The sequence below is a fragment of the Sinocyclocheilus rhinocerous genome, unplaced genomic scaffold (assembly GCF_001515625.1).
Source record: "Sinocyclocheilus rhinocerous isolate Xijiao unplaced genomic scaffold, SAMN03320098_v1.1 scaffold567, whole genome shotgun sequence".
Taxonomy (NCBI): domain Eukaryota; kingdom Metazoa; phylum Chordata; class Actinopteri; order Cypriniformes; family Cyprinidae; genus Sinocyclocheilus; species Sinocyclocheilus rhinocerous.
In genome coordinates, this window is record NW_015649134.1 from 498,004 (window position 1) to 523,409 (window position 25,406).

The 25,406-nt window shown below is 38.3% G+C and overlaps 1 protein-coding gene across 1 annotated transcript in view; it reads left to right on the forward strand.

Moving 5' to 3' along the window:
• Positions 1 to 25,406, forward strand: part of rptor (regulatory associated protein of MTOR, complex 1) — a 304,247-nt gene that overhangs the window by 271,111 nt on the left and 7,730 nt on the right. Inside the window, exons 26-34 of the mRNA XM_016515002.1 lie at positions 9,543 to 9,648; positions 12,422 to 12,536; positions 13,911 to 14,035; positions 14,132 to 14,233; positions 18,897 to 18,944; positions 21,840 to 21,946; positions 22,804 to 22,931; positions 24,237 to 24,323; positions 24,429 to 24,545. Of these exons, the coding sequence (XP_016370488.1) occupies positions 9,543 to 9,648; positions 12,422 to 12,536; positions 13,911 to 14,035; positions 14,132 to 14,233; positions 18,897 to 18,944; positions 21,840 to 21,946; positions 22,804 to 22,931; positions 24,237 to 24,323; positions 24,429 to 24,545 (935 nt within the window). The remainder of the gene's footprint in view (positions 1 to 9,542; positions 9,649 to 12,421; positions 12,537 to 13,910; positions 14,036 to 14,131; positions 14,234 to 18,896; positions 18,945 to 21,839; positions 21,947 to 22,803; positions 22,932 to 24,236; positions 24,324 to 24,428; positions 24,546 to 25,406) is intronic.

The window sequence follows — 25,406 nt, forward strand, 5'->3', positions numbered from 1 at the left end:
ACATGTAAATATGATATCTGGATCACTGTCAGATGAGCCGTCAGATGCTGAGCCATCAGACTCTCCATCACTCATGGCAAAATTAGAGCTGGTAGACACTGTAAGGTCCACGCACTTGGCCCAAGGAAGGTATCCAGTGGTGGATGAAGGTTTCTTGCGTGTTCGGTCTTTTCAGCATGCAAAGTTATTCAATTTAGGTTTAACTCAAATCTGACTCCATTTTATTATCTAATCTGACTCCATTTTAGTATCTAATCTGACTCCATTTTAGTATAGGTCATATAGGTCAGTAATAGGTCGCCCATGCTTACCATTCTTTAAATAGTAGTCCTGTTTAGCCCCCTACAGTTACCCATGTACAACTTAGATAAAGCTCAAAACAATAATCAGCGGTTATGCTAGTACTATTCGTCTAGCCCCCGATAGTTATATAACTACGTACAACTTGAATAAAGCTCAAACAATAATCAGCGGTCATGCTAGTACTATTTGCCTAGCCCCCGATAGTTAATAACTACGTACAACTTAATTAAAGCTGAGACAATAACCAGCGGTTATGACCAGTACTATGACTAGTCCCCCATAGTTAACGCAACTTAGTACAACTTAACTAAAGTCAAGCAGTTAGTCAGAAATCTATAATCTCACCTGATGTGCGCCATGCTCCATCTAACCTGAGATCTAGTATGCACTTAGGAATTGATGCATATGTGAGAGAGGCGTTTCCTGCACCTCCACTCTGTGGGGTGTCTCGAAGATGCCCGTGTATGTTTGTATTGTCTGTTTCTCAGGAGATCAAAGTATCTGAGTTTCTTTAATCCTTACAACACTGAGTCTGGGACTACCTTTACCAGCAGGGCAAGGACATTGGGAGAAATGAAAGCCAGGCAAGCATCAAATCCAGAAGAACAGTCCGAAGGGCGAATACAGAGGAGAATTCAGAGCCTGGCAGGAGGGTGTAACCAGAAAACAGCCCTCATGGTCAATGAGTACTTGCGATTTGGGACACACCAAACTGGGCAAAGTTGGACTGGGCAGGGTGTAGAATCTCCGCCTGGGAACTACAGGACTGGGCAGGGTACAGGAAGACACAGAGCAGATTTGACGGGGCTAAACCAGATAAGATTAGGCAAAAAAAGTCTAGAGAGCTAGATTGGTTGGCAAGATACACTAAATGCTCTGGCAATCGGAACAGAGAATACAGAACAAAGAACATGGCACAAAACAATCTGGCGAACTAAATAGGGAGAAAGGCATATGGGGAACAGGTTTAGTAAAACAGCAAAATTAAAAAAAAAACAAGAACTAGTCAAGAGCTAAACAAGAGGTGTGGTAAAATGAAACAAAGAGGCAGAGCAAGGGCATGGCAGACATACAGTAAAGACAAAGCTATGATAGAAAATCAACTCTCTTGGCAGAGTAAAGGGACCTGGAAACGATCTCTCCAACTGAGATGATGGAACTAGGAATGGGCTCTTTGGCCAACATGGAACAGAGAAGTGCTTCAGGGACGACCTCCTTGGTAATAACAAAACAGGCAGATAACTTAGAATTGACTATCTGGGCTGAGTCGAGGGACCGTGAAACTGTCTCTGGCTGAGAAGAGTAAACTGGGAAAGGCCTTTTTGGCCCTGATGGAAACACCCAGGGTTACAGGTAAAACAGAGTTCACAAACACATGCCACTGTCTTGGAAGGAGCCATAGTGGTCGATGCCACCTCATGAGGAATTGTAGATTTGTATGTGGCCCAAACATACAAGATGGTAGTAGCCATCACAGACAGAGCAGATAAAAGTGGCAATAACTCTGGAACCACCTGATTCTGATGCGCTGAGACTACTAGATTTGGTGGCTCTGAAATCACCTGACTTGGGACCACTGTGACCAATGTGACTTGGCAGCACTGAGAGCTCTGGGCTTGAGGGGATTTTCAGGGGAGGACCTTTTCTTTGTCTCCTTCTTTTTTGCGGGGGCCAATATGGTGTTCAGTTTGGAGGATTGGAGATGTGGGGTACTGGTCTAGACTCTAGGCAAAGCTCCTGAGCTGGAGTGAATTCTAGAACGGACTTTGGGACGGACTCTGGATTGTGCTCAGGGGCTGAAGCCGACACTGGACTGTGTTCAGGGGCCGGAATAGATTCTGAAGTTGACCTGGACTCTGAAGCAGTCTTGGGAGAGAATTAGTGGACTGGAGTGGATTTGCGGGCTGGAGCAGACTTGTGGGCTGGCATGGAACGGGTGAGGGAATTCTTGTTTAATGGACAAACTTAGAACTGCTGAGCTTGGTTTCCTAGCCTACGGACGGACATGTTGGTAAAATCCTCCAGTTCAGAAGCCAGAATATTACTCACAGGGACTGCTCTCTCGGAACTGTGTTTAGCTGACTTAGTATGACGAGACCTTGGCTTGGTTCCGGTGATTGATACCGGCTTGGTGCTGGGCAACGTGACCTGCTGCATAGGAAGGGATTGGGTTAAGGAGAATAGATGCTTTGAGGCACTGTTGTTCTCCACATCATAAACCTCGCCAGCCATGTAAGGAGTGCCACATATCCACAGTACCCAATCCAGATACTGCTTAAAGCCAACTAACCTGTTTTACCTACCTGATTAAGTTTTTGCAAAAAAAAAAATGCCCACAACTGGGTCCTGACTGATTTCTGAGTTAGTGTGTCATTACAGAAGGCCAGACCATCAATATCGCCTCAGCGGGAGATGTTCTGTGCTCCATGTATCAAAATGGCCATAACACAGAATCATATGTGGAGGAACTTGTCCAATATTGCCATCTTACCACCTTTAAGGACAGAGATTTGATGGATCTGTTCTGGAGTGGACTGGACAATCACATTGCCCCTTTAATACCAGTAGGCAATCCGACCCTTAACAAAAGAGGTAGATGCCAACTGATGAATAAAACAGGTAAAAGTCACTTTCTTCTTACAGGGAACAGAAGGTATATCTGCAGCAGCAGGAACTACAAATAAGGATCTTGGCATTACAGGTAAGTATCAACAGGTAACAGTCTTTCTTTTCCCACAGAGTCTTTAGTAAACAGAAAGCTACTATGGCAGGAACTACAGCTAAGAATCTTGGCTTAGCAGCATCCAAAGAACGATTTCAAGCAAGAGATGGGTAAAAACAGGAACTGATACAGATCAGAGTCGTCCAGCAGGGAAGTATACAGGTAACTCCAGCATCAAACAAATCATGAAATAATTCCAAACAGCAGGACACAGGCTGACAACAGGAACAGGCAGGTGAGAGATCAGGATAGCAAAATGGTGAGTGCTAGAATTTTACTAAGGCCAGACAACTCATGATTATAGCTGTGTCTCAATTCAGAGGCACGCAGACTTCAAAGGCCATGCCTTCGAAAGCCGTGAATTTTGACTTTTTGCAAGACTTGCCTACGGAGGATTGATCTTGTTGCCTAGCAACTGTGATAGCTGTGGTTGACAACAGTAACGCTTGTACTGGACTTGTACAGCCTGTCTAAATATGTTCACTTTGGTCCATTTCTGCAAATAACAGAGTATGAACTGTATAAAGTCACATCTTGGTAAGATACAAGTCAACATTTGAACTGCTTTAATGTGTTTTATTTTTACGTTTGTGTGATAGATAGATATTCAAGTAAGTTGAAACTAGGGCTGCATGATAAATCGCATGCGATATTTAACGCGCATCTTGTCAGAAAGCCGGTTCTGTAATCAGCGGTAAATCTTCATCACCTGCGGGCTTTCACATGGAGCAGCATTAACTACACAGAGCCGTTGTTCACTGACGAGCTGCGCAAAAAATTGCGCGAATATGAACGTGGTTTTGCGCAGCTCGTCAGTCGCGTTAAATATCGCATGCGATTTATCGTGCAGCCCTAGTTGAAACCCAGTACTTACATTAAAAGTGTCATCCAGCAGTTTCTCTAAAAAAATCCTGTCGTCACAGGCGCACAATGAAATCTGGGGTAGGGTAGGCCACCAAGGGTCCATCTGTTGTGGCCTTCAATGCCCGAGAAATGAAGGGTGCAATTTGAGGCCATTTTGAAGGAGCCTTCAAATTAGGACAGCCTTCGTCGCACCGCGGTGACGCAATCGCCCTTCGAATGTGGCCTTTGAAGGATGCAGCTTTTGAAATTGGGACGCAGCTTATGGGAATGGATGCTTTCCAGTCCAAACACTCTGATAATGAGCCACAGGTGAGCCTTGTTAACACTTAGGAGACTGAGAGCGTGAGGGAGAAAGTCCAGAGTGCACATGGCACCTTGTGTATGCAGATTTTAAGTACCCATGTAAGGTGATAAGATGAGGAACAATGAGGTATGATTTCATAACCCAATAAAAGTTACTCTAGTTTTTCTGTTCCCATGGCGATGACTCTACCATAAGAGTGCCCATTTTTCTTTATTTCAAAAAGAGGAGAAAACCCTTTCTGCCTGTTCCCAGCCAAACTAAGCATGCTTTCACACCTGTAGATCGATTGCTTTGTTCCGAAACAGGGATTAAAATTATTACAATGTTGCTTTTTATTCTTGGTGCGGTTCGCTTTCACATGGCAAAGTTTCTAAACGGACCAAATTTGTTAATACAAGTCATGTGCGAGTAAACTGTTCTCTCATTGGTCAAAGTTCCACGGGTTTCCGGGATTCCATTTAGCTGTCACGGCTGTCATCCGTCAGGATGCAACGACAACAGCTTTGCGGGCTTATTGTTTTGTTTTTGTTTTTGTTTTTTTGTAGCTGTCGTTATATTAATTTATCATTTTGAGCAGGAGTCCAGGATTGATCGTGAAAACATTTTTAAAATGCACCTACTATGAAGAAGAGCAATAAGATGGCATTATAAAATGAAAAAGTGCACTTTGATTTCGAATGGCGAAGACGTGCTCACCCACAGACATTCACATGGTTCATTTTGAGGTATTAGCAAACAACAAAGCTAATGCTTTTCACGGAACTTACATAATTACCCATCATACCTGGTTCGTTGGTCCGTTGGATCGGATTGCTTTCTCACTACAACCGAACCGCTCCAGAGTTCATTTTCAATCGAGCCGAGACCACCTCGTTCAGGCGATCTCGGCCTGTACACACATTGTTTGTACATTGTACACATTGTTGATTGTTTTGGTGCGGATCCGAACGCGATTGCCATGTTCACATATGCCCAAACGAACCGAGCTAAGGGGGGAAACGCGCCAGGTTCCGAAACAACGGGCCCTAAAGCAACTTCATTGTCCCCAGAGGGGACTCCCTCACACACAAATAAAACTGCTGCTGCTGCAGTAATCAGTGTGCAATATTTAAAAATATGTGTGTTTGGCTCCTTTGATGCTGATATTTACTATAGGGGCTATGCTATGCAATTCTTTCTATACATTCTTTCGACTGTGAATTTAGAATTTATATGTGTGCTTATAATCAGCGCACACTAACAAAAGTACCATGTTCCTACCATGTTATTTGGGCATGTTCCATGGTGTACTATGTAAATACCATGATGTATAAAAATGGTAATCATTCAGGACCATGGTAAAATCATCCAATACCGTGACTACTACACAGCACCGTCACAGTATTTCAGTAAATAAGGTCATTATTCATCAGTTTGTATTTATCATGTACAAGTATTGTTCTTTGTCTTTAAGCAGAGACATGTGTGTGTGTGTGTGTGTGTGTGTGTGTGTGTGTGTGTGCATGCGTGCTTGTGCATTTTTGTGTCAAGTCCTGAGGCAGTATATGCATCCCATCAGTATGTGATCAGTGAGAAACACACACAGCCTATGGCACAGAACTGTGAGTAATACCTCATGTTTACTGCAAAAGAACAAGACACATTAATAATCAATAATGTGTTGGAAACAAAACGACATAAAATATCAAGAAAGGAGCAAACACAGTCTAATATATGTATAATGGTTAGTTCCAGTCCTTGATTCTGATTGGTCAACAGCAGTGTTTTAATCATGTTAAAACACGGTTATGACCACTTCACCCAAAGGTTCTGTGTATCACTGTGCAACACCCTTAGCAGCATAATCAATATCGTCAAAACTGTTTGATGTATTATGTATTTCAGCAGAATTAACTGTTTATTAATTATGTAATGAATTATGAGTTACTGCCGGCATCATGTGGTGTCAGTCAACTTTAATTTTGAGGCCACGCCCTTCCTGCTGTCAAAGAAAGTCTTCTCATATGGGAGATACATTTACATTACATTTAGTCATTTAGCAGACGCTTTTATCCAAAGCGACTTACAAATGAGGAGAATGGAAGCAATCAAAATCAACAAAAGAGCAATGATATACAAGTGCTATAACAAGTCTCAGTTAGCTTAAAGGAATGTTCTTTTTAGCAGCATCATATGACCCCTTTAAAAATTGTCCCGGCTATTCCAAGCTCTATCATTGCACTCAGCGGGTGTTGCATGCATCAGTCCAAAAGAAGTGAAATAAAAAGCGCCCATCCATAAAAAAAAAATCTCACACGGCTCCGGGGGGTGAACAAAGGCCTAATTTTGATTTTTGGGTGAACTAACCCTTTAACGCAGTACACGTAGCAAGGGCTTTTTAACCCCTTAGCTGTCACCCCCCATTTTCAGCATGGAGACACAAATGACATACCCAAATTAAAAGGGTTTCTGCTCATGAGTCTTTCTTACTAGATACATAATCAACATATGTTCACAAAGCTGACACTTCAAAGTTTACTGTTCAGGAATCAGAATTACTCGGACTGTTATGATAATAAAGATGTATAAGCTCAAACATGAAAATAAAAATATTAAAAACATATTTTTTAAATGTATAAAAAAAATATGTTGCTGTAGGATATGATTTTAGAAACACAATGAAGCTAAAGCCACAAGTCTACTAATGCTTCATTTGAAATTTCAAAACAATCTCTAAAACTGAATTTTATAAAACATTTTCTAAGACCATGTCATGTGTGTTTTTAGAGAAGGCTAATAAAAATGTATATAAAAATTTATTTATGGCCCTCTGTAAGCTCTCCTGCGTGCTGTGTGTTGATGTGTGTGTGTGTGTGTCTGTGTGTCTGTGTGTGTGTGTGTGTGTGTGTGTCTGTGTGAAAGACCACAGTTCTGAAGTGTGGAGGGGATAGTACTGTTTTTATTAATATTCTGTTTCAGGTATTGTATGTTCCCTGCAGCAGGTGAGCACAGATCCCACTAGAGTACATTGGGCTGTCATGCCACACTCATTTTTGAGGGCTCTGGCAGTGCTCCTCCTGTTCCTCCAGCAGATACCAGTCCTGCTGCTGGGTTGTTTCCCTTCTACAATCTTGTCAAGCTCTCCTTGTGCAATTGCCCATCTCCTGATCTCTCATTCATATTCTTGAAACTGTGCTAGAAGACATACTAAATCTCCTTGCTATGACACATATGGATGTGCCATCTTGGAGAAGCTGGAACACCTGTGCGACCTGATTGGGTTGCACGTACTGCCTCATGCACAGGTAGTGAGAAGGACCCTAACAAAACACAAAACTAGATACAAATCAGTCTGGAAGGATAAGGAGAAAGCAATTGTCTGTGCCCACCACCTGCAAAACCATTTCCTTGGGTGTTGTCATGCTGTTGCCATTCCAGTGAACCTGTTATCACTTTCATTTTCACCAAAGACCAGAAACTGATTCACAATCCCTGAAGTTTAATTGACTTTGGTGATTCAGGTTTAATTGACTTGATGAATCCCTGAAGTTTTGACTGTGATGATTAAAGTTTTTTTTTTTTTTTTTTTTTTAAGCAAATGATAATATATTATGTGGAAAACTCCATTTTAATATTTCAGACTCTAATAATCAGGGAGTCAGAGCTCAGGCATGTCTGGGAATGGATAAAAGTTTGAATATAATAGGTTGTGTACAAGGTTGTGATGAATATATATTGAGGGGGGTGGGGGGGTGATGGTTATTGGTTAAGGTGAGATGGAGGTCGACCATTATTTTCACCTGCCTATTCTCAACCAGGATGCTTATAGATCTAACAGTGGTGTTAATTTCCTCAACACGTCATACAATGACAGTTTCCAAACCAAACACAGAATGTAGTCCAGAGAGCTTAAAGGGACAGTTCACCTTCAGTTGCTGGTCCCCATTGACTTGCATAAGGTTTTTTCTTTTCTTTTCTTTTCTCCATACTATGGAAGTCAATGGGGACCAGCAACTGAAGGTGAACTATCCCTTTAATAATGACATTGATGTAGTTATTATGTAATTACAGAATAATTATTATAGTTCCCTCTTGAGTCAATTACCAATTAAGGTTTTGTCTATTTACCGTATTATAAATATTTTCTATTAAATATTGTGTAAATATTTTGATTTAATTTCATCAGTTTTGTATGTCATTATATTATATTATTACAGTTTTATCTTTTTGTATTTTATTAGTTATTGGCGACACTGCTCTCTAAATATCATAATCAGTCATTTAAAAAAAAAATCCATATTGTTCAACATCTACTTACAACAGTGCATAAGAAAGCAAGTGTTCTTGAGGTTCCTTGATAAAAAAGGAACCGCATGTACAACTCGTGCAGTAATTCAGAAAGTATACTAAACAGAGAGCAGTCTGGACATAAGTTTGAAATGTGCATAATGGATAACAAAGTTAAGAACACTTTTTTGTGCAAACTGAGAAATCCATCTTGAGAGAGAATAGCTCTATTCCAGTCTATTAGAGGGATGTGTGTTAGTGCATATTGGTGACTTACTGGTGACTTGACTATGAATGAGTGTTTGCATGTGACAGAATAATAACCACTGTTGAGGACACCATTAACTCTGACGTATTCACAGTCCCAGCTGGGCAAGTAATCACATGTACAAGCTCACTGCTTCATTTCCACATGAAAAAACAAATTATTGATTCTCATTACGAGATTGATATGGAGCCCCAGAGCTCCAGGAAGAGAGACAGGTGTGATTTCTTACCCTGCTTGAGGAGCTTGGACTTGGACTTGCGGCATGGGAACTGCCCTTCCTTGGAGCTACTATCTGGAAGACTGGATCGATCAGGGCTAATTAGCTAGAGCTGTGATTCTCTCTCTTAGGGCTTCAGCTCTGTGTGTGCATCCGTGAAAATACTTTATTTAGCTTATTTTGCAGTTTTCTCATTCTTACAAATGGAGAGGCAGAGTTTGAGGAGAGGAAGAAAGAATATCAGTCACACTTTTTAGAAATTTGACAGACATGGAAAATCGAGAGAGTGAGAGACCACAGTCGAGATCCCTTTTTTAGAGAGATAAAACCATTATTCTTTATTCTCGTATTTCATGAAGTTTGCATCTTTGATTCTGTTATTTTCCTCTTTATTACTGTGAAGCTGCTTTGAATCAATCTGTATCGCTTAAAGCACAATATAAAGGTAATTTGACTTTACACAATTACAGTCTCTAGAGAGTTTCTGTTTTCAGAATTGTCAAAACTGCATGTGTATATTTGAATGTTTATGGTTTTAAACAAGGTGACTCTTTTGGTGCTCCATCATTTGAAAATGTAATTCTTTCTTCTCTTTCAGATTCCAGAAGAGCATGATTTGGAGAGTCAAGTTCGTAAGGAGAGAGAGTGGAGATTCTTACGCAATGCACGAGTACGCAGACAAAGCCAACGCATCACTCAAAGAGGTACTGGTTTCCAGCTGTAAGCATGAAACTACCATGCTGTCTTATTTTAGCAATTTTCAGTCATATGTGGGCATAACATATAAAATCTAACAAATGTCCTAACACTTTTTAGTTGACTTTACTTAATGTACACAAATGGTTGATTTTAATTGTAAAAATCTAGTAATCTGTACTATTTGCGTACTATGCCTTTGTTACTCAGAAAACCCTAGTTAAGATTATAATAATTCATTACATTTATATAGCGCTTTTCTAAGCATTCAAAACGCTCTACATTGTGAGGGGGGTATCTCCTCGTCCACCACCAGTGTGCAGCATCCACCTGGATGATGGCGACTGCAGCCATAGTGCGCAACTGCACAGATAAATTGATAAATTGATTGTTATGAGTGCCATTATGTCAAGCTAGTTTATAGTTCCCAGCATGCTTTGCTTCAGATTCCAGGAGTAAATGTTGAAATTAAGTGTTATTTGATGTGTTTTTGCACAAGATTAATATAGGGGGAGATCTGTCAGTGTTTAATGTTCTGTTATGTTTGGTTTTAAAAGGGTTTCAGTTTCTGTTTTTGGGGAGGTTACCTTTATGCTAAGGAGTGTAGAGCCTGTGGTTAGGTCAAGGATGGGTCTATAAACATTAAGACTATAGACTGCTTTATTTTAAAAATGCATGTGTGCTATTGTTAATTGGACAGTTGAAGCACTTAATTTACTGGAGTAGCACTTCTTTTTAAGGCAATCGGTTTGCATGGTTTTAACAAGTAATTGGATCGCTGTTCAAGTAAATACAACTGAGAAATTCCAAGTTGGAGTAAATGTTTCATTAGACATCTCAACTTAAATAACTGAGTTATTTGGAATACACACCTAGTATATTTAACTTAAAATGAATTAGTTGCTGAAACTAAAACATTTTTTTTACTTTTACTTTATTTTTACTTTTACTTTTTTTTAAGGCAATCGGTTTGCATGCTTCTTTTAAGTAAGGTTAACTAATTTTACAGTGTAGTAAGGGAGACCGGGGGCAATTGTAACATTTTTTACATAACTCACAGACTACTTGAAATACACTAATCATCTTTTGATTAATCTTTTGATACAAGAAACAAATATAGGTGCACTAATTAATAATAAAATTGATATATTTTCACTAATAAGGAGAAGACTATAATATTATATTAAATTAAATTAAATGCAAGAAGTCAGAGTGTTACAATTGCCCCCTTGGTGGGGGCAATAAAAGCCTACTTCAAAGTAATCACTTTACTGCTATAGTATCTAATAATGTTACTTAAGAAAAAGCTAAAGTCTATTTCGATTTTTGCAGAAGACTAGGCAACTATTCTATTCTAGTGGTAACTAGATTTTAATAATTTTAATATATTTTAATACAATATATATAATTTATTTAAATATATTTCACTCAAATACATTAATCAGCTGATGAGTCAAGAACAGTCTTTAACCAAACTTTAATGAAATGGTACAAGATAGACATACAGAATAACTCAAACTCAGATCATGTGGAGACAATATTCTTTTTATTTTTTTTTAAAGATTTAAAAGCCACATATTATTTAATATGTAACACTAATCTTTTTTTAATAATTAATAATAATAATTTTTACATTTTAAATTTTAGTTTTACATTTAAATATGTTCATTTTCTGACAGAAAAGTATGTCACCACAGACAAACAAGGTGCTTACATTGGGCCATGTGGCTTGGGGGAACACAATGTTACAATTGCCCCTGATGTTGCAGCCATGATAAAATCTCTTATGCTAGCTAGCCACGCCTATGTTAGCATTGGTTGTTCATATTAATTTTTTATGAATAACCTAGAGATAAAATGTATGTAAGTTTAAATTCGCAGTCATCTAAACTTTAGACAGCAGAAGAAAAATACTGTTACTTTCATACCTCAAAATCATTTTTATTTATTTTTTTACTTCTGCTGAGGTGAAATGATTGTGCTCCTTTTTCACAGGCAGAGAGAGAATCCTACTGAGCATGTGCAGATTAAGTGTCATCACGCTAGCTTTTTTCTGATTGGAGGATTTGAGTGTGTTACACTTGCCCCTTGTTACAATTGCCCCCGGTCTCCCCTATAATTAGACAATAATTTATCAGTAATATTTTGGGGGACAGCGTTATTTCACTGGGGCTTGCGACACCCCTGGTCTGCAGTAAATCTTTATCAGAAATGCTTTTAATCTCTGTACATTAGATGCTTTTGAGTAATAATAATGTGGATTTCACAAGTGGAACTGGGTGAACCAGTTATATGCTGTAGTTTTTGTGTGTGAAAGCCCCAAGCTTAAAAGAAAGAGATGCATGGCTCCCTGGCTGAAGTCAGCGGAGTCTCAAACAGAATGACTAATATGCTTACGTCAGTGCCGGCACACACACACACAAGTGCGCAGGACTGATTGCGTCAGAGCGGAGGATCCTGCTCACTCTCATGTGTCTTTCTCCTTTCATCACTCTCTCCGCCATCCTCCCCTCTGAAGCCGAGAGTGGGGCTACCCTTATTCAGTCTAGCTGGAGGAACTGAATCAAATCCTCAATTCCCTCTGAGTTCCCTTCATGCTGGTTTTTTTTTTTTTCTCATCTGCAAGTCTCAAACTGAAGTTCAGTAGCGTCACCCTCATTCATTTTCCTCAAAAACTTGTAAACCAAAAGACTGCTGTGGTCATTATTCAAGCTCAACATTTCACTAATTAAACCTGTTCTAACTGATCAACATTCTTATCTATCCCTCTCGTGGTTTTAGGAGTGACACGGTTAGATGATCAGATCTTCATCAACAGAAACCCCGGAGTTCCATCAGTGGTGAAATTTCATCCATTTAACCCCTGCATCGCTGTAGCTGATAAAGACTCAATCTGGTGAGTGGCAGTAACATACACAACCAAATTCATTTACAATCATAACTCTTTGAAAGAGAAGCGTACATAAGCAAGTATCGCATAGAACAGTGTTTCCCAATAATTACGTAGACTCTGCTGGCCCACCAGTCTAATCTGCCCTGCCTAAGTTTCATAATGAACCGATATATATACCCTTCTCTCATAATAACATAAAAAATCTCTAATGTTGTTTTGTGTCATTGCTTTGGCAAAGCATCTATCAATCAAATTAAAATCGAACCGATATACCTTAGTGTGTTTATCAAATCACAAAGGGCTGCAATTTAAATAAGTATATTATCTATTTCACTGTGTTTTTCAAATAGAAACGTGGCACTGTGTTTACACAAGCAGCTAATGACCCAGCATTTTAACCATCTCAGAGCAGCTCGGTTCATAGTGAATGCAGCGAACTCCATCTCTGCATTTGGAAACAGTGTGTGCCAGTTATGCTTTATTTTCACATTCACATTATTTCCAACATTTCTATTTTTACTTTTATTCCTGTATATCACTAGAATGCATGTGTTTGAAAACCTGTAGTTTTCTGCCAAATTAAAAGCTTGAGGGTTTAACTCTTTCAAGTGAAGAAAAAGAAATTAAGACAGCATTGTAATTTTACTACTGTAGTTTGAAGTAAATACTATACTTATTTAAAATTATACATTTTAATTTACATTTATTTGTCCAGCTGAATTACAATACAAAGTACCAAGATCCCTCTACCACAGTCTCACACAATTCTGTTGGGAAACACTGTAGAATTTGTTATAAATCTCCTAATGATCATGGTAAGCCATATTTAGGTAATCTTTGCCCCCTCTTCTCTGTCACAATTTGTGAATATGAGTGCGCCAAGACAGATATTTTAATACCGTCTCTGATTTAAACCTCATTTATAAAAATGCTCATGAAGATTATTGTACGTGAATCCATTTTTTCTAATCAAGTTTGGATCAAAACACTGATGCAGTGATTCTTTTGTCATCACTCAGAAATGTTGAGGTTGTGTTGTACATACTTAAAAATGAAAATATATGTGGTAAATATTGCTGTTTACCATGTATTGGTACATTGTTGCAAATAAATTAAAATGATTAAAAATAATTCCTCCTTCCACTAAGAAAATCATAAAACCTGATTATTTTTAACAAACGTTGGCCAGCCATATTGCTCATAGGTATAACATATTTTGTAACATATATTGTTATAATGTAATCTGTTCATTAGTGACATGTATTTGGCATGTTACACTTGTCAGTTATGAACTGAACTCAAGCTAGCAGTCTAGCTAGATGTGCATAGAGAGGCATTGTGAACTATATTCAACTGTGTTCTCTGTGTGTGGAACAGTTTTTGGGACTGGGAGAAAGGAGAGAGGTTGGATTATTTCTACAATGGGAACCCACGATACACACGCATTACAGCTATGGAGTACCTTAATGGGCATGACTGCTCTCTCCTCCTCACTGCCACTGGTCAGTTCACCTATCAGTCATGTTGATGCAAACTTTGATCGGTTCTCATGTTTGTCACTTTCTATGCTGACTTGCACCATGCCACTTTTTGTTCAGATGACGGAGCTTTGCGAATTTGGAAGAACTTTGCTGACCAGAGGAATCCAGAGATGGTCACAGCGTGGCAGGGGCTGTCCGACATGCTGCCCACCACACGAGGTTTGCTTTCACACTCATACACTCTCTGTGTGGATACCGCTCTTCTTCTGTCATCGGAGTTTCTTTTCCCCCGTCTACTCTCTGCTCGGCCAGTGTTTGGAAAAAGCTGTCGGAATTTCCAGTCTTCCTGCATGACGCGGGACTGTAGAGATGCCCATGGGTGCTCTGGTATGAAAGCAGAATGTTAGTCATTATATTAGTTATAGTTTTGTGGGTCTATTTCAAAATTTTTCAGTTCGCTGTTATAAAAAAATATTGGCAGTTGTGTTTATTTCACAGTTTTTTGTGTTGGACAACATTTGTGTGAATGTATTTATTATCCCAACTGGAACTTTTGCTATTTTTGAGTATGCATATAATTTACATTACACGTTAAGCTACATAATGGCTAATTAGCTTACTTTTGTTCAACACATTTATATTTTTTCAGTTATGCTTCTCAGTTTTCCGTGATTAATATTAGTTCTATCCCTTCTTCTTTTCTGTTTGTGAACAGACTGAAAATCGTATGAATTCAGATCACTGACAAATAATTGTTGTTGCGTCTGTTGAAGAAGTTAAGCCTCTTCATATCAGATTACAAAACTGACAAGACTAAACAAAATAATAGTATACAGTAGTCTCAGAGCCTTTTCATTATTCATTATTTCAATATTCCTCATAGATGGTGGAGCTTACCTGCTTCATCTGTTGTATCTAGATGAATTTGTCTCATAACCTGGTTATTCTTGGTGGGATTTTGAGAAATTAAATTGCACATTGAAATGAGCTGAAGGACAAGTCAGAGTCAGCATGAGTAAGTCTAGGACTGACATTAGTTGTCAGCAGTGGGGCTTATCACAACCTGTCAGTTAAACCCAGTTAGACTCACAGGCACACTGTTTTTTTCCCCCAGCTGCTCTGTGGGTGTTTGTGTGTGTGTGTGTGTGTGTGTGTGTGTGTGTGTGTGTGTGTGTGTGTGTGTCGGTCATTCTGGTGGGGACTTAAACCGGAATACACACAGACTCATGGGGACTCGTGTCACGGTGGCGACCTATATTGAGGTACTCACGGGTAAACAAGCTAATAAATCACACAGAATGAAGTTTTTTGAAAATCAAAACATGCACAAAGTTTCCTGTGAGGGGTAGGGTTGGTGTAGGGCAGTAGAAAATACGGTCTGTACAGTAGAAAAACCATTATGCCTATGGAGAGTCCCCACAAGGATAGCTGACCAGATGTGTGTGTGTGTGTGTGTGTGTGTGCAGTCAGCCTCAACTTTGAGATGCATTGTTAGGAATAGTTCACCTCATCTATACCCCATGTTGTGCAAAACATTATTTTTGTGTTCTTTATTTCTGTAGAACACAAAAGGCAGAGCATTAAGACTGCCTATCGCATACAACACAATTAGATATTAACTGTCACTGTCAAAAAGGACAAAAAGGTATCATAAAAGTTTTTCATATAATTCCATTTAATAGGTTTGTATGAGAAATAGATTGAAATGCGTTATTCTCTGAAAGTCTTGACTTCTTAGCTCTCATGTCTCATTTGCACTTCGACGTTCAAACTTGATACTGTCACAATAACAAATGAAATTTGGTTCTGTTCGAAATTGCATACTGCATAGCACTACTCAATGTTTCTACAGTATGCTGTCTCTCCATATTCTGTATAGTGCACATTATGCAAATGTATGCAATGTATGCAACTATCCAGATGGTTTACTAGATTTGCCAGTGTGTGCCGTAAGCAAGAGCACACTTTAAAATATTGAATCCCACTCAGTCTTTTTTGACTCATTATGTGTTTGGACTGCCTAAAGAAATATTTGAATAAAAATGGATAAAACATGACACAAACTAAACTTTTGCATATTTTGTACTGTTTTATATACTGTAATACTTCAGGTATATACTGTGCAGCAAACAGTGTACCATAGCAAACACAGCCTTTGTGAGCACAGTATGCCAAGCGAGCAAATGGCGGAATGCAAGATTTTCAGTTAATTATTTACATTTTAGTCTTTTCTTCACATATAGATATCATAGAGCTGATCTCAGAACTCTCATTAAAACTGTTTTTTAGGACAGCTGCAGGGAGATAGACCAGTGGCATAATCTTAGCCGGGTCATGGCTCCATCAGAACAGTAGATAGAGGGAAATCCTAGAATGTCTTTGTGACCTTACCACTGTTTCCTAACCAAATTTAAAATTCATGAATAAAATTTCTACATGAAAAAGTTGTATATGAATCCATGCTGTATGGCACTTTTACCCAAATTTTAAAGTGAAATGGTTTCATTCCAGGAATGCTTAAGTAAAAGATCTGTAGCTTTAATAGAAATCATAAACGTTTGTGTCCTCCAAGTTTGGTTGCTATAGCCCTCATCCTTAGTGCTTTCTCATTCCTGTTTTTCCCTACATATGGTGCTCAAACTATCTTTTTCTTTATTTCATTTACTTTAATAAACAACTTTTTGTGATTGCCCTGCTAAATCTGCGTGTATACATTTCCTCTGTAATGTCTGTAAATACATTTTTCCTCGGTCATTGGAAAGGAGGAACAAGGCTTCTGTCAGCAGTATGATAATGCTTGCTAAAGGCCAATAATTCTTTTGTGTCACATGATCGATTGCTACTTGGCAATTGGGAGCTAAAAAGAGGGAGATTTTTCATTGAAAATTGTCACACAAAGCTGTTCTTTAGTATACTTTAATACAATGGTTCCCAACCATGTTCTTGGAGTCACCCCAACACTTCACATTTTGCATGTCTCCTTAATCAAACACACCTGATTCAACTCATTAGCTCATTAGTAGAGACTCCTAGACAAATTTAGAGGCATTCAAAATGTTGGTTCCAGGAACATGGTTGGGAACCCCTTTTTTAGTATACTTGTATTATAGTGCACAAGTTGTTTCATGGCGTATGAATTACTGTTTAGAGTTTTTGGAGCTTGAAAGCCACTGTATACTATATGGTGACTGTAACATTCTTTATTTCTTCTTTTATTTGCTAAGAACTAGTTTTAACTAACTAGGTTTAGAGCAACATGAGGGTGAGTAAATTACCATTTTTATTATTAACCTCCTGAGACCTCATATGAGGACATTATATTTTAGGGAATTTCTCTGAGACTATGCATGCCACAGTTTTAAGTCTGGATGTCCTGTACAGAGCACATTCAGGGCTTTTCAGAGATACTAAATGTTTAATACTAATGTATATTACCCAGAAATGTATATTACCCAGAGATAATTTGGATGTTTCACCATGACCACTCCCTCTCCATGGTCTTCAAAAATGTCTGATATTAATTTAGTGACACTCTTATGGAAATGATAATATTTTGTAATTATTATTTAAATCTGACTAATTTTTAAACTGTGTGTCATAAATCAACATCTCAGGAAAATGTTATGGGGTCCCGATGATTGAGTCCCGATGTCCTCTACCAAGGACATAGCATAACTTATGAATGAAATATAATTTTGACATTTTAAAAAAAATGTTTTTTTTTTAATGCTCTAAACAATGTAATGACATGAAAAAATACTTATTTTTTCCTAAAATGTTTTGCCGGGTCTCAAGAGGTTAAAGTGTTTATTTAAAGGATTGCCATTTGCAATCAGACAGTGATCTCCTAGTGTGTAACTTACCTGTTGTTGTTATATATTGTATATCATATATATATATATATTCGCACGTATAATAGTTTTATAGTATATATCCTTACACACATTGACCTCCAATTTTTCCATTTATATATATAAAAAAATACACTCACGGATTCTCTTCCTGAGAATCTTTATTTCCCAAATGAAATGAATCCAGATCATCACAAACAATAAAAAAAATTATAAATAAAACTGGGATAATAACTCAATAAATGGCTCTGTCACAATAAAAACCTTAATGCCAGGAGAAAATCTCAGTCACGTATATCAGAACGCAAGGAGGTTCTTGAGCTTCTGGCTTTCCTGAAGAACTCCTGCACATCTATCTGTCAGTGCTACTTTAAGATGGATGAGCAAAGTTTTGGCTCTGAGTGCTGATTTCAGCCTTGCTATTCGGCTCCCTGTGAGAAAACCTGATTTACTTGGCAGATGTCATGCTGGGAAACCACAGCCTTGTTCTCCCTCCCTTTCCTGCAGTGTGTGTATGTGTGGATGTAGATAAGATATGAGGTGAATTAAATTCAGGTGGAATATAACTGTGGATCATATCTCTGGGTGTGTATGTATTCACCAGTGTGTGTGAGAGAGTCTGCTTTGATGTAAAAGTGTGTGTGTGTGTCTCTGATAGGCCCAGTCCCAAATGCTGCCCTGAAACCTTACGCCACACATTGATAATGTAATGCCACATAAAGTGTTGATAGGCCAAGTGTGCATTGAGGGCACATAGTAGCCACTAGGGAGACATTCTGGAGCACCCTTCTGAAATCTAAATTGAAAGATGAAACACCCTGCTGTCTTGTGAACTTCACTGACATTTGTGTAAAGGCTAATGGAAGACCACAAGTGTGCATGAAGTGCTGTGTTTGGGACAGGGCTACAGATCACATCCTGGCTGTGTGCTTTCATGTGTGCTAACATGGTGGTGTCCTCTGGCTAATATACTGAGTCTTCCTGATCTCCTTCTTGTGCTCTTCCCCTCTCTTCCTCTTCTCCTTTCACAGGTTTGGCCCGTCGGGTCTCAATCTATCTTGACAGAAGTAAACAGGGAGGTGAGTGCTTCTCTCTCTTCTTTTACTTCACCTCTATTTGGTGTTTGCACATGTAGCACTAAGCATCTAACGTTTTCCCGTTCCCAATTATAGCCTAACATTCTTATCTGCATTCATCTGATTGGCTCTTTTCGTTCTTACTGCAGTTCTGATTGGTGGAAGTCAACACAGACCAATATTTAATTTGTTTTTATTTCTTCATTTTTAAGCACTATTTTTGGTGAAAAATGGCCAGAATTCTGTAGAAAGGAAGTAAAAGTAACTTTAGTACAGAGCTCATTTTAGTACAGAAAAACAAATTTTTAAAATTTACAAACACACAGGAAGTGTACAACCTGTAGGAATTTGAATGATGAGCATAAAATTTTTATAGAAATTTGGATTTCGTGTGGGCTTTCTCATTGCTCTTGTTTATTATAACACACTTCTAAGGTAATAAAAATGATTTATAATTTGCTTTTAGTAATATTCCCTGATCAACATTACCATCAACAAAAAGTGTGTGTATTAATCTTGCCTGAATCAGAAACTGTGTGTGTGTGCGTGCACATGTGTATATTGTGCTACTGGGTGAAGAGAATATATGTATGTTTGTGTTGATAAGAATGATTATATTTTGTGTGCATAATATATTCTGTGTGTGTGTGTGTGTGCGCTATACACAAACGTCTTTTTGCATATTAATTAGTTAAGCAGTTGAAAGTTCATATTAATTACTAGGTCTGAGTTTATTCACGTAAGCATAACGCTGGAATTCCAAACAGTGAAGACGAACCAAATTCATGATGAATGTGCTTCATAAAGTTTTTATTCCTGATGTGAAATTCTCCCTTGGCTTCTCCATTTATTTCTCAGCAGTGTTTGGAGGGATGAATGTGAGGGGGTTTTCTCTTCCCTAAGATTGGATTTTTGATAGACAGCAGAAGTTTTGAAAGTAGGGCAGCAGTGCTACAGTTCCAGCATTTCCTGCTCCACATAACTTTTAGCTGTGTGTTTGGGGCACTCATATAAGAGTGTTCTTTACTCTAGTGATTGAACAGCATCAGAGAATGACAGCCAGTCAATCAGAACTGAACCAGGGCTCCAGACCAGTCAGGACAAAATTTCCCTCTTGTCCTGCAGAAGGTGCTGTTAGCATGGGAGCTGAAGCTTTGCAGTAAATTAGAAGTTTGTTTTGGTCAGTTTAATCTAGAGGTCTACCCAGGCAATAAACTGAAGCCGGAAGCCCTGTGACCTAACCTGACCATTTTGTGCACAAAATGAGTTGAAATTAAATGTAAAAATTAAATCATAAAATTGTTTATCAAAAAAAAAATAATAATAACCAAAGCACCTCCAGCCTTTATATATACGTTATACTGTATGTGGACACCATATAGTGACATTCTAGAAACATTCAAATGACTTGCAAGTAGAGAAAATTCTAGAGTGGAGGCACTTAACTGGCCTGCACAAAGACCTGACCCCCACTGAACATTTTGGGTTGAATTGCAATGCCAAAATCAATGTCTGATGCTGAATATTCTGCTCTTCTGTCTAAATGCAAGAACATCACAACAGCTGTGTTCTAACTTAAAATGGAATGCCTTTCAGAAAAGTGGGAGCTACAGTATTATAGCAGCAAAAGGAAAACCAACTCCCTGTTAATGCCCATTTGACATTGAATGTTCAACAAGCATGTAAGGCTGTGATGTTTGGGTGTATGTTCACATACACAAGTTCTTATCCTTGAAAACCATAGGTAAACACAAGAGAAAATACAATGATAAACATAGTTTGCACTGACCTTTTTTTCTGTAAAGAGAATTATTTACTTCCCAGAACATAGAAATTGGAACGATGTTTTAAAACCAAACACACAACCAAATTAAGAAAATAATAAGTTTTATTGAATGAATGAATGAATCAATGAATGAACAAATTAATGAATAATTAATTGCCATTATTTCATTAAATAATGTCACTGAATTTCAATATTTTATTTTGAGGAAATATGTAATTTTGTACAATAAAAATGTCTGTTAGGTTGCCTTTTAATGTCCAATGTTAAATCTGGAACCTGAAGTAAAACCAGTTAAGAACCACTTGAGAACCACATCTATTTTTTATTCATTTATTCTACATTTTATCTTCCTTTTAATTTTATTTACAGTTGCTGTCTATAATCTATATTCTCTTCAAACTAATGAAGTCATCGTGTAATCTACAAGGGAGAATCACACAACCGAGTCTCTCGAAGAGAATCCTCTTACTGGATCATAAATGAAATCAGCTCAGCTCTGATTGGTGTCAGCATGAATAACTCCATAAATAATTGCAGTTTAAACCTGAAGTTAACAAATTAACAGTCATATGAATGTGTCTGCTGTTTTTTTTCTTTTCTTTTTTTTTCTTTTCTTTGTAATTCCTCTGCCTCCATATCTGTTCACATCATTCTTACGACAAAATTGACCAGAGCTAGGCCTTGAACCATAGAATACTAACCATTTCATAAGCTGTGAGTTAGTGTAATTACAAGCTAAAAGGTTCAGTTTAAGGTCTGTTGATCTTGATCTTTTGTTAATCAAGTCCCATATGTGGCTTTGATCTTTCTTTCTTTCTTTCTTTCTTTCTTTCATTTGGTTTAAACTTTTTATTTTGCCATTATATAAAAGGTTCACTTTGTGCATCTAATTATTCAATGTTTTATAAGACCATTCGTGAAAGCGTTGTATTCATTCATTCATGAAAGTGAAAGTCACCAATATTTTTATTCTGAAAGAAATGTAAATCAACCAAAAGGTGAGTGTGTGACTGTATTATATTTTATCATAATGTACTGACATGTCAGGAGAGCCCAGAGAGTTGTACATTTGAGTGTGTATGTGTGTAAACCTTCTGTACTCTCTTTTGAAGGTGCAGGTATGGTGGTGGACTGGGAGCAGGAGACTGGCCTCTTGATGACGTCAGGTGACGTTAGAGTCATACGGATCTGGGACACAGAAAGAGAAATTAAAGTGCAGGTACTGGCTGAGTTGCACATGCCTGCACACACACACCTTCACTTTAAAAGCATCAGTTCTCTTTGAGCTTTGTAGTTCCATCATTTATGTGCACCACTGTCTTGCTTCATAGTTAGATAAAAAAGTAATTTCCATATTAGTCTCCCTCTGGCCTCTCTTTTGTCCCTCTCTGCCTAAAATTTCTACTTTTCAAAGTTCCTACATGAACGTTTCCATTGTTTGATACTGAATATCCTTGTATCATTGTTTTTGGTGATCAGTCATTGTTCAATTTAGCAGTTTGTCTAAGGCAGGAACTCTAAGGCTGGCATTTCACTGTGCAGTCAGACTTGCTTTCATGAGACGCCATACTGGACAAATATGAAGTGAACCACACTAGAAATTATTGAAACTGTTCCTCCGGTTCCATTTTTATGGGCTGTGTGTCTCTCACACTTTTGATGAAGTTTCAGATGTGATCCAATTATAATATTATACATCTCGAAGTATTGAACCGCACAACATGTGTTCTGATATGTACTAAAAATCTATCTTTGGAAATATCTACACCAGAGCAACCATTGTCTAAGCAAAGCAACCATTCTAAATCTATATGTAAATCAGTTTTATTCAGAGGCCCACACTGAGCAAAAATATGCAATTTGTTTGCTGATATTTATATGCAGTTGCTGATATTTTTATGGCCAAATAGAAATTCTGTTAGCTTGTAATGTAAATCAATGAAATCTTATATAAAATGCATATAAATATCATTCACTCTTTAATATCTTAGCATGGTATTTAAATGCTTTGATATTTAATTGATATTTAACTGCACTCCTCCAATAACTCATTCAGCTTTTATGTCTGTGTTGCAGGACATCCCAACAGGAGCAGACAGCTGTGTGACCAGCCTATCATGTGATCCTCAGCGGTCACTGGTAGCTGCAGGTCTTGGAGACGGATCGGTTCGTGTGTACGACCGCAGAATGGGACCTAACGAATGGTGTGTCAGCATTCACAGATCTCTGTCTACAATCATTAACATATCGAACAACACATACCTGTAATATAACTCACCTGAGTTATATTACACCTGAGACCTTCGCTAACAATCATATGAGATGAGTCATAAAGGATTGAGCTGTTATTGACCTTTGGGGAAAATCAAAAGAGTCAGTCAACACTCAGAGACCTCTAAAAAGAGTCATATTACTGAATCATAAATATATTCATCTCTGAAGTTCCACCACAACTGGGATGATTTCATAAATCAGACATCTCGAAATCTAAAATAAATTCTAACTGCTATATCAGAAAATGATTCAGCATGAATCTTGTGGCTATGCGCAATGTCACTCCTGTCCAGCACCACTGAGCTTGTTTTGTCTTGCTTTTGGTCTTGGTTGGATAAAAGTATCTGTGACAGTAACTCGCATATCTGTGTCCACTCACCCACAAATTCCATGAGAAAACGTTGTAATTAAGTCATAAAAAGCCCTGTGAATATTTAAATAATGCTAATTTAACAACTCCCTTTGGCTCTAGCATTTCCAAATGCTGAAGATTTTCCTTCTGCTAGTCACATGCGTCGGCTCTCTTCCATGCCTTGTTATTTCTTTGCTTTCATGCACCTTTAAACATTCCACCTCTGTGTCCCACAGCTCATGCTGACATTTCCTGCTTCATACTGTTGATGAGTTCCTTTTCATTAATTTGCTTGCAGCCTGGCTACCACTATACTTTAAGGGTATAAATTGCTTAATTTAAATCGAAGTGAAGTTGCATCATAACCTTTGACATACTAAAATTTTGTCACAGAGGAGTATACTGTATGAGAACCCCCTTGCCTCCAGTAACATTGCTGGAGTGCTTGTGGTCATGTTTCATTCTAGTTTAAAAGTGGTTTCTTCTGGGGGGGAGGGGTTTGTTTGTTTGGTTTTTCTTTTTCCTAGAAGCTAGTGTTCTTGGTTACCAAAGAGACAGTGTCAGTAAAGTGCATGCTTAAAATAGGAGACATGATGTGTGAAGAAAACTAAGAGAAGGGGTGTGGTCTTGTGTGGCAACTCTTATTTACCCAGACTTTTGAATGGTCTTTTGAAAGTCCACAGTGCCAAAAATGCCAGTAGTGGAAGAAACATCCTTCTAAAGAATTATAATTTCTCCACTATGCTGTTACTACAGAGATCATTGTTATTCTGTGTTCTGGTGCAGTGCATTCCTGCAGCTCCCTCTAGTGGTCAGTGTTTAGTAATGCTGCCTACATTTTGTGGACTGTAACTGCTTATACCAATCAACTCTCTTTCTACAGTCGTGTGATGACGTATAGAGAACACGGTGCTTGGGTGGTGAAGGCACATCTGCAGAAGGAGCCTGAAGGACACATTATCAGTGTCAGGTAACTGCTTTTCTCTTTGCTTCATAATTTCTATCACTTAATTTAAAGAATTTATCTCACGGTCTTCTTGTATTTAGCTCACAAGTTGGTTCTCCTCTCTTGTAGTGTGAATGGAGATGTGCGGTTCTTTGACCCACGGACACCAGAATCAATTAACATCTTGCAGACAGTGAAAGGACTGACGGCTCTGGACATTCATCCACAAGCAAACCTGTTCGCTTGGTGAGAGATGCACCTGCATCATTTATACAATCAGTTCCATGATGCAAAATATTACGGTTTAGAAAAAAAGAAAAAAAACAGAAGACAAACTTTTCCTTTGCATCCATGACCCTCTTTACACCTGGCATTAAGGTTCATCTTGGGTCATTTACAAATTGCCCGTTTTAAATCAAGGCATAAATGGGGCCCAGATCTTTTGAGATCTGATCACTCAAGCCATGTTTGGAGGAATGCATGTGTAAATGCTGTTCTGTCCATGTACTTCACTGAACTTTTTCAGTGTGCCTGATGTCAACAGGCAGTGACACACATGACGACTTATAGATACACATTTCTCAAATTTGGTTAAAATAGGTACTTGATTAATAAATAATTCTGCTAAAAACATCACATTTTAGTTCATTTAAAGGCACAATATTAAAAAAAAATTATCCGCTAGAGGGCGTATTCAAAATAAACAAAGAGGCAAAGGCATAGTTTGATGACGCCGTGACTGAGTGTGGAATCATGGGAGTTGTCGTCTTCATCCCCACAGCCGATGCAGTCCGACGGGACTCGGGCAGAAATCATGTTCATGGATGAGCTAATGATTTATTAATGTAGTAGAATGAAGCAGGGTGAGGCTGAAAGCCGTCGAAGCGAAACGAGGCCACCGTCTTTGGTGTTTCCATGTTTTCTACAAAACAAAACCGGAAATCAAGGGGTTATGATGTCATTGGCAGGCGACACAATGACACTATGGACACGGTCCGTGTCACTAGTTAAAATTTCTTATTAAACATTCTTCGAAACATTTGGGATAATGTAAGTACACATCTTTTGGATATTTTAATAAAAAAATCTTACATATTGTGCCTTTAA